The sequence below is a fragment of the Juglans microcarpa x Juglans regia genome, chromosome 7S (genome assembly GCF_004785595.1).
Source record: "Juglans microcarpa x Juglans regia isolate MS1-56 chromosome 7S, Jm3101_v1.0, whole genome shotgun sequence".
NCBI lineage: Eukaryota > Viridiplantae > Streptophyta > Magnoliopsida > Fagales > Juglandaceae > Juglans > Juglans microcarpa x Juglans regia.
The window spans coordinates 18,803,486-18,813,736 of NC_054607.1; the positions used below are offsets into that span (position 1 = coordinate 18,803,486).

The following is a 10,251-nucleotide window of genomic DNA, read 5'->3' on the forward strand; positions in this document are numbered from 1 at the left end:
GTTCTACAATCACAATCACAGAATACCAATCACACACTCTTAAGAACACCGATCACACACTCTTAAGACTACTGCCTCACACACTCTTAAGACTACTGCCTAAGACTAATCACAATCACAGAATACCAATCATAGAAATTCAAATCACAGAATACTAGTTACAGAATACAGATTTAAGAAATTGAAAGCAATAACCCATCAAGAATACCAATCATAGAAATTCGAATCACAGAATACCAGTTACAGAATACATATTTAAGAAATTGAAAGCAATAACCCATCAAGAATATAGATACTGCAGCCATGAAATACCCTTGTGAAATACCTGAGTTTGTCGAGGGAATATGGCGTTGTTGATTTCGACAGTCTAGGGCAAAAATCATGGCTGGAGAGAAGTCTAGATACTCTGTGTTGCTGATGCCTTCGATGGGTTCTCTGCAAATGGAAAGGAAAAAAAATATGGAGGGAGGGAACGGAAAAAGCGTGGGTTGGTCTGCAAATGGGTTCTGAGAGCGGAAAGGAAAAAAAATTGGACTTGCATTGGCAGAGAGAGGGTGCGATTCGGCGATGGTGCGATTCAGTGATGGTGTAGAGAGAAGATGAAAATGGGAGGGAGAAACGAGAGGGTGCGATTCGACGTGAGAGAAAAGGAAGAGAAAAAGAAAGAAATGGTGCGATTCGGCGAGGGTGCGATTCGGCGGGTTGAAGAAGACGAAGCCGAAGGATCAACGTGCTGGGAGCTTTCGGGAGAAGAAAGGAAAGACGAGGGAAATAGGGCTATTCGATATGAAGAAAGAGAAAAGAACGAGGGAAAGAGAGATAGAGGTAGATGAAATAATAAAATATTACTTTTCATTGTGAAAAGTAACTCGCCATGTTTCAAGAGGACTTAAAATTTACTGTAACTCAAGTCTTAAGTTTTGGATCATTGGCTAATCCAATATGAAGGTTTTTTCTCACATCTAGCTAAAATTTAAATTTGCATTGACATTTGGCTAAGCCATTGGCAATGCTCTCAATAGGCATTTCACATCAATGATATTATGTGTGTCAGTGTTACTACCTACATTCAGCAAGTTAAGTGTAACAAATTTCTTTAAATAAATTACTCATTTTTCTTCTTATTATATATACATATATAAATAAATCTTTTATTATATATAAACATCTAATTTAATTTAAAAGATAAATTTTAAAAAAATTTAATTTTATAAATTAAATATTATTATTTAAATAATGTGAATAATGTGATCTCACAACGACTTAATAATAAAATAATTCAGTAAAAATATATTATATTTATTATTTGATTTTTCTTCTTAATTTATAAGTGAATCAAATAGAAACATAAGAAATTGGAAATAGTTGAATGTAAAAGTAACCTTTAAAAATGAGAACATAATAAAAATTACGCAAAAAGAAGAAGTACTAAAAATAAAAGATATTGAAACTTCGGAAAGAAGAAAAGCAGGAAAGAAGTGGGTCTGCCGTTTAATCTGGGGAGAGCGAAAACAGCAGCAGTCGGAGCAGGCATGGACGAAGTTGAATTCCGACGCCTTCTTGATCTCTTCCCCGTCGTCCGATCTCGTGATTACCATGTAACTCTTCCTGTATTTTCCAAGTTATTCTTTTAAAAAATAATTTTTGAATTATATCGTGTTTATTACACAAAGTGTTTGAGGTTTAACCCAAAGGGTTCCCTCTTTGTTATGATGCCATTATGTGTACTGGGTCTCACTTTATTTCCTGTTCAGTGGCTGAAAGTTCCGATTTTTGGGGTTGTTATGGTTGCTCTTTATTGCTGTTTGTCTGTATTTGTTGCATAAAGGTTGTGTTACTTAGTGGGTAGCTAGTAGCATAGAGGTTGATCCAGTTGGTAACTGAGTGTCCAATAGTTTCGTAACAAGGTTAACGGGTATGGGATAAACGTAAGCCCTTAATTTTTGGGGCAAAAGATGCATCATGGATGGAAGAAGTAAGAGAGTTTGTTTCAATTAAAAAACTGAAATCAGGAATCACGATTTGTGAATGGCACAACTAACAGGTATGAAGATATCAAGGATGTTTTAAGAATAAGCTGGTCAAGGGTTGATTGATTCATATGTGATGTCTGATGGTCCGATTCAGTGTAAAGTTGTCTGAAAGAGTCTTCTTGTTACTTGGACATACTAGGAATCGATTATGCATAATACTGAAATTTGATTTGTATACCAATGATGCTCAAGTGGTGAAGGCCTTGGTCTTGGTGGTATGCTCCCTCCAAAGTCTAAGGTTCGAATCCTCTTGATTGCAAACAATCTTTAGGGGGCATCAGACTGGGGGATTTTCCCCTTGAATTACTCAAGGTGCACTTGCGGAAAACTCCATACCGAGGGCCTGTGCACCCTCAGAATTAGTTCGAATGCTATTTTCAGGCACCCCGTGCCAATCAAAAAATATATGTTACGTGGTTTCTTGAATTGTATGTGCTGTATGGTTATTTTGAAAAGCATTCAACACGTTATTTTGCTACCCCTAGTTACGAAATACTGGCAATGGGCATGTTTGGCAGAACTGGGTCACACTCTCAGTTCTTTAGATGATTAAGTGTGTGACAAATTTTGAGGAAGGAAGGGGAATGCTTGATTTAGTTTAATTCTTATATATTATTTCAGTCTCGGACAGTATGTTTACTGTCCAAGTGTTTCATCATATTTTTGAATACTGCCTGCACATAATTCTGTGTTACATCTTATCTACTATGATCTGCACATTCTGCTCCTTCCTTTCATTTGTTGCCCCTCCAACACCTTTCCCAACCACTACCATTACCCTCCCACAACTTTCTGAAAAACCCATCACTCCAAGAGTGTGCCAAGCATTCCTCCAAACCTTTGCCACCCATGACAACACCGGCACTCTAAGAGAAACAAACTTAACCACCCTTCTGCTCCTCTCAGAAATGCAAATATAATTTCCTCCCTCTTTCAAAAAAACGAAGGTCTTCGATTCCACCTTCAAATGCCTAGAATTCAACATCAACTCTCCTCTCACAAGAAAGAAGAAAAAGAAACTATTAGAGAGACAGAAAAAGGAAAGGAAGAGGTTAATTCCGGCGAGAAGCGCATGTCAAAAGTTTTAATGGGCTTAGTATGTGTGTATTTATTTATATATAATATCAATCCAAATTAGTGGAAGGACCCAAATGGTATGTAGATTCTATTGTCCTTAACACATATTAAAAGAATTTATTAAAAAAAATCCTCTTTGGTTGATTATAGATGCATCTGGCTCTGATTTTGAATATAATTTCAGGTGGAATTAGAAGCATCAAGAGAATCAACCTCTAGGTCATCACAGAGTGAGGTGGTATGACTTCCACTGCTTCACACAATATTGTGACATATTTGTATATGTTCAGCGATGGTTGAAAGTTTTGACTTCATAACAGATAAAGGAATGGCAAGATGCATGGGATGAGGGGAATAAAAAGGAAGTGGAAAATCAAGGAATTAGCCAACAAGGTATCCATTCAATTACCTTTTCTTATAATAATTGTCTTGTTACCCAGCAAGGTGCATTGCTTTTCAATATACAGTCAGTTTTTTTTTTTTTTTTTTTTGGGGGGGGGGGGGGGGGGGTTCGAAACAAGAGGGAATGGTGGGTCTGTTTGGGAGTTGATTTTAAAAGGGAGGGAGGAAGGAGAGGAATGGAAGGACACCGATTTCTTTGCCCTTCCCTCGTAAGCATTCCAAGTAAAAGTGAACACCCAAACCTTTTTTATTCGATCTAAAGTCATTCTTTCCTTCCCTTTGTTCTCCTTTATAAACCTACAAGCACCTTGCTTGTTTATGAAGAGGTTTGTGTCTACCATTGTGATTCCATTTATGCACCGATTTTGCTATCATGTACTTGCTTGGAAAACTTGGAAAAGCTTCACCCGGGGGTCTTGGCTTTGTTAACATTACATTCATCAAATTTATATGTGAATCTGGAGTCAAATTGTATTGTGAACTTTTTTTTTTATAAGTAATAATAAAATTTTATTGACAAGTAAATAGTCAAATTTTTCTGAGGTACTTGACATATTGTGAATCTGGCTTTTTAACACTTTGCTTTATATTTTTCAATATAGGGAGAAGACCTAGTAGGATTAGGTGACTAGATGCATTTGCACTTGTATGTTGACTTTTTTGATAAGTACACTTGTATGCTGATTTTTACCAAAGAAATTAAATATTCTTGCTTATGTGGCTATATATTAACAGATGCATTTTGGGGGAAGCTAAAGTTGGCTGCTGAAAGGAAGGTATGCCAAACTCCACTTATGAAAAATTACTAGAGTTCTTAATCTTGCCACTTATGAACTCCACTTTTAAATTATCAGCTATCTGATGCATGAAAATTTTGGCCATGATTCCTGGATTTTTTTTTTTTTGATAAGTAAGAAAGACGATTTTATTAATAGAATGAAATGATTCCTAGAATATTTCATTGCTCAGAGAGGTAAAAAAAACCTTAATGCGATGGAAAATGCCTATCATCAGCTTCCTTTCATATAGTAATGCAAATATTAAGATTGCATGAGTAATTAATAGAGTTTGTGTGTTGGGGGGGGGGGGGGGGGGGAGAGAGAGAGAGAGAGAGAGAGAGAATAAGTATGAGTAATTAAATAGAGTTTGTGTTATTTGCTATATTAAGAACGATGTCATATCTACAACTCAATTGAAACTCAAAAAATAGTTCTACCCACCCCCCAACAAAAAAACAAAGGAAAAAAAGGGAAGATACTGTGGTTTGCAAAGAGACCAATAGGAATCCTGAGCCCTATGTACACTTTAAACCAAATTAGGCTCTCACAACCCGCGAGAATGGGCAAGCTAAATAATAAAATAAAGAAAAAACCTATCACACACAGATTTAGATTTAGCTTAAGAAAAATAATACTGAGGATGATCTCCATGGCCGATATAATGTCAATGAAAAACCTGAGAAGCTTTAGGGCTGTTCTTCACTTTTACAGAAATTCTGTTTACAGCTTTCATCTTGAGATTACAGGTCTTCTTGCTTTTATCTATTACCACAACGTTCCTCTTTTGTGCCTGTAGTTATCATTATTTGATTGAGTTGAACTGTACTTGAAAGCAGAATTTATGTGTTCGCTACATTTGTGGTATTACACCACCACAGTACAGTGAATGAAGGGATGTACTATGGTTAATTTTGACCTGTTAAATGCCTTGAGTCATGCTAGGTAGATTGTCATTTAGGGTATTGAATATCGCTAACATATGGCATCACTCTCCCTTGCTCTGTCAACTGGACTACAGATGAGTTGGGTTAGTGTTTAGTTAACATTCCAGTAAACTGGCATAGATAGGTTTTTATGAAGCTTGCAATAAATAATTGTGTGAGGCTCGAGGCAGATAACTGACTCTTATGAACTAAACCTTGAGAAGAAAGTTTAATGGTTCAATTTTGTTTGATATTTTTTTTATAAGTAATTTTAGTTTAATATTTTATTTATTTCATTCAGTTTGAGCTTGGGAATAGAACTGTAGTTGCAGTTAGAGAACGACTTTCTTGGTTTCATTCCATCTCACTTGGTGTGATATCAGAATTAGGGAAAATTGGTGCATTTCTTGAAGATTTACAAAGCCAATCTTTGCATAATTATTTTTCTGAAAAGATGGTTTTTGATTTGCTAAGTAACATACTCATCTTCAATTTTCCATCCACTATTTGAATAACTAGACATTTGTTTTAGTTTCCAGTATATTTAAAGCAGTGAGAGGCGCATCAACGCTATTTCCTCTATTTGCTTTGAAATTTCTTTACAGGCAAAGTCTAACCTTGTATTTTGCTTGCTTTTTTTTTTTTTTTTTTATCAAGTAAAAGTAAAATTTTTGCTTGCTTGTATTTGTACATATTTTAATTCTGAAAGATTCTCTTCACTCGTTCGTGTATCAATTTCAGCCATTGAGTCAAAACTGCTTATACTTTTTTGGCCTTGAAATCGAATTGGGGGTCATGTTTTGTTTCTAGGAAACATTACTTATAAAAAGAAAATGTTTTGTTTCAAACATGAAGATTATGATAACATTGTCTTCCTCCCTATAAATCTGTTTGGGAATTTTTTCATACGATACCAAATTGTTTCATGGCTTGCTATATTGTTAGCAGTTCAATGTAGCATGATGAAGGGAGGAAAAAAAAAACAAATAAACAGATAGCATGGCATGATGAAAAAGATGGGAATGAAATAACTAACTATCGGTGCTCATTTGTTTCATAGGTGGGGGCAGCAGACGCAGAGAGGTTTTGCAAGGCATTTCAACAAATTCATAAGAAACTTGTACGTGCTGTATGTTTACAGAACTCCGATTAGTTTTTTTTTTTTTTTTGCTGTTGCTAATAGTGTTAAAATTTATTTCCTATTCTTTCCAGGTGCAGGAAGAACTAAGTTTTGATGCTGCTCAGAACTTTATAAACTCCACGAAAAGTTCTGAAGAATAGTTTCATGGATGATTTGCATGCTTGCTTCGTTTTCTTGTCTTTTAAGGAGTACATGAGAATTTCAGTTTGGAAGAGACATGCAATCTTAGAAGTGTTTGGATTAAATTATTGGGTGTAACACAATTAAAACAAAACTATTTTGACAAAATGAATTCTACAGAATAGATGTCATGTGAATTAATTGGTTTTGGTGTAGGCTTCTTGATTCTTCATTCTTTTTAGCTCATATAATATGCGTTTTTGCTTTGTCAGAAAAGCCAATCTAATGCAAAAATACGATGGTACCCAAAATTCTCCAAAGTACAAACAAAATCTTGCTAAGCAAACAGAAACCCCAATTGAATCTCTCTCTCTCTCTCTCTCTCTTACTGCTTTATCAATGAGACTGCTACGGACAGAGATTACATAAAGTAAACTCACAAACTGATATGGTTTTATAGAATTTGTTACATTTACTTTATAATAAAAGTAATTTTACAATCTGACGTATTACATTAAGCTACATCAGTTTATGGATTTACTTTTGTGTAATCATTTTGATAAACAATTTGTGTTGTTTTTTAGCTGTTAAAAATTCTCAGCACTTGATGAAAGCATTTACCCGACTTAACATGGTTTAGTTCTGTTACTTGGGTTTGGAATCGAGGTTGGTTAATTTGCTTATTGCTTTACGTAGCCACACGATAATCACTTATATATTTTTTGCTTGTTCGGCAAATAGAATGACAACTACTTGAGGATTCATCATGAGGAACTAAAATGATTTTGTTTTATGTATATAAATAAAAATGTTTTATACGCATGTACGTACAGACATGCATTATTTACATTTACATAACAATCCTAATTGGTTCTCCAATTGTCTACACCAAAAGATAAAATCTGAATGGACCAAAGTAATAGCAAGTCAAATGGGAAATTCATTATTTCTGCAGTCTTTGATGAAACATTATAGAGTTGTCTTCAAATCCTCATCTTGTTTGTAAGCAATACTGTAGTGTCTAGCTTTATAAGAGTTACATAATGCAAAAAAGCACAAAATTCTCAAGTTCCAGCAATAAGAAGGCCTATTTTCTCCCTTTATCGTGAACTGCCTCGTGCTGAGCAGGGACACGAACGTTTGAAACAATGATGGTGAAGTACCATGCTTTAGTCATGAAGAGTTCCCAAGATATCCTCATCTCTATACAGATGATACCTGAAACAAAGTCCAGGGAAAATATGTTAGGTATGGAAATGAGAATGGTTTGTCGCATAATGTCAAGGAAAACAATTTTAATCTGACAAAGGAATGAAGGCGAACATGTTGTGCATGACTGTTATCTTACACCAAAACAAACTGGTTTGGATGTTGAGACAACATCTCATCTCAACATCCAAACATCACTAAAACACAAAGACTTTTTAATTTTAAATCTTTAACATCTAATCACTACCTAATCATTACACTTTGCCCAAACTTCCAAACAAAATATAAAAACCAATTCAACTTTTTCAAATCACAAAACAAAAATAACATTCTAACAATATTTTAACTTTATAATATTTTTGTTCAATTTTTTCTCTCTCATTTCTTAAAACCCCATAAACATCTTAACTCCAACCATTTCACTACCATTTACAAGCCATTTCACTACTATTAACAGATTTTTCATCACATCCCATCTCAAGTTCTCAACATCCAAAAGATGCCTAAATATGTTGGCCAAAGGGTGGTCGATGGAGGACTGAACTCAAAGGGACGGAATATTTCCTTTTCTTTTTCCTAGCCTAACTCATGTATCTGCCAATCAAAAAGCCTAACTCGTATCCTCACATAACCCAAACACCACCCCCCCCCCAAAAAAAAAAAAAAAAAGGGTTTGCATCCTCTCCATCACTCTGCTTCCCTTAATCCCCTTCTTCCAACACAAAAACCAAACACCTTCCCACCAGAGAAAGGCAATAGGACTCTCACAGGTTCCATGACATGGGATAACATTAAAAAAGAAATCTATAGCTTACTCTTTGTCACCAAGCTTTACTTCAGTTCCTCCAAATTCAGGCAAAAGAACGCTGTCTCCTTCCTTTACACTGACAGGAATAAGTTTCCCATCTCTATCACGACCTCCCGGGCCCACAGCAACAACTTTTCCAGAGTTCAGCTGCATTATCAAGCCGTCAAAAAGAGGTGCAAGAGCAATGTAAACCAACGAGAAAAATGAAAAGGACAACAGCAGCAAGAACAATAAATTACAGTGGCTAACAAACAAATAAACATATAAAGGAGTGCCTGTGGCAATCTCAAATCGAAACCAGTTTGCTCCAATGTATGTTAAGACCAGAAACTCACTGATTTCATACTTAACACACATAAATTGTGTGCAAAATGTAAGTGGTATGAGGAGCTGTTTCAAATTGAATGCGAGCAACGGTCACACCTGTAGCTGCTGTTTCTACTTTCTACTTTCTAGTATTCCTCAGAATATAAATTATATAATTCAATCTCAGGTAATATAAAAGGGCTCTCATATTCTCAGATATCAAAAACTTCCAATGGCAAAATGTGATAGATACTCAAATAGATCAAATGAAGCCCGTAAGAAAAACTCCACACCCAATTAAAGGAACATTGCAAAAAGGAAACTTTTGGGTTTAATTGGAAAAGACGACAAATAAATATCCGAAATTGAAGTTATGTCAAACTAACAATAACTTGGATCACAATATGAAAGCCAATGTAGCAAGTCCATTTAAATCAAACCCACACCCAGACAGAAGGGAAAGACGCCACAAATCAATCGGGAAGAAAGCCTCCCGTCCAGACAAGACATCAAAACCAGAAAAATCCCCAAAAGCCAAACCAAAGATCAGAAAAACAAGATAGAAGTATAATCAAAATAAAATTGCAAGGAAAAGACACGAACCCGATTTCAGTTTCAATAATAAAAAAAAGACACCCCACAAATACAGAAAAAAGTACCAATTTTCCCAGCATAAGCAAAAAAAAAAAAAAAAAGGAAGAAAAAGTTACCTTGGTGGTTGACCCGGGAAGTAAGATACCGGAGTTGGTCTTTGAAGGAGGAACAATTTTCTCGATGAGAACGCGGTTGAAAGAAGGGATCAGACGCTTCGCCATTGGAGGGGATTTGAAAAGGGGAATGAGCAGAGAGAGAGGAATGAAATGCGAACTAGAAGCTTCTTTCACTTCTCGACTCCTCGTTGCCTTATGTTTGTAGGGTTTAAGAGGGATTTTAAGACCGAAGGTACAACACTGTCATACGCAATTGTAATTTTGCCTAAATTAATCATTCAGTAAATAATAAAATGATTAAATTTAAAATAAATAATAATATTTTATAATGGTTGTAACTGTCTGAACTCATTCAATAGTTTCCTTTTAAAAACTAATAAACACGTCACTTTACACAATATTACAACAATATTACAATATTTTAAAGGAAGGATATTTTTATACCTTATAAAACTAATGATTCTTTTTTATTTTTTCATCGTAGATAGATTTGTTTATAAAAGGATAAGTTATACGTTGACTTGTCAAGTCTTGATTGAACAAAAAGTAACTAAAATATTCAACTAAAAAGAAAACTGGTCGATGCATTAATGTGTAAATTCTCGTTTGTTTTTATAATTATTTTTATCTCATCTTATTTAATTATTATAATTTTTTAAAATTTTTATATAAAATAAAATAAATAATTCAATTTTTTCAAATCTCAAAATAAAAATAATATTAAAAAAATATGTTAACGATAT

The 10,251-nt window shown here is 34.7% G+C and overlaps 2 protein-coding genes across 3 annotated transcripts; one reads left to right on the forward strand and one right to left on the reverse strand.

Annotated features, from left to right (window-relative positions):
* Nucleotides 1-1,435: 1,435 nt before the first annotated feature.
* LOC121240334 lies at nt 1,436-6,676 on the forward strand. Of its 2 annotated transcripts, none has more exons than XM_041137747.1 (6): nt 1,436-1,598; nt 3,295-3,348; nt 3,431-3,503; nt 4,248-4,288; nt 6,275-6,334; nt 6,427-6,676. In XM_041137747.1, exons 1-6 carry the CDS (start codon nt 1,533-1,535, stop codon nt 6,493-6,495), a joined length of 363 nt encoding a protein of 120 aa, XP_040993681.1. In that variant the 5' UTR covers nt 1,436-1,532; the 3' UTR covers nt 6,496-6,676. The 2 variants fall into 2 exon arrangements, with proteins under 2 accessions (XP_040993681.1, XP_040993682.1); XM_041137748.1 differs by having other exon boundaries at nt 1,437-1,598; nt 3,295-3,345.
* A 719-nt stretch (nt 6,677-7,395) lies between these two features.
* LOC121240335 (10 kDa chaperonin, mitochondrial-like) lies at nt 7,396-9,716 on the reverse strand. Its single transcript, XM_041137749.1, has 3 exons — nt 9,509-9,716; nt 8,500-8,639; nt 7,396-7,693 (listed from the first exon to the last, which is right to left on the reverse strand). The coding sequence occupies exons 1-3, from the start codon at nt 9,611-9,613 to the stop codon at nt 7,645-7,647; spliced, it is 294 nt and encodes a 97-aa protein (XP_040993683.1). The 5' UTR covers nt 9,614-9,716; the 3' UTR covers nt 7,396-7,644.
* Between the last annotated feature and the right edge of the window lie 535 nt (nt 9,717-10,251).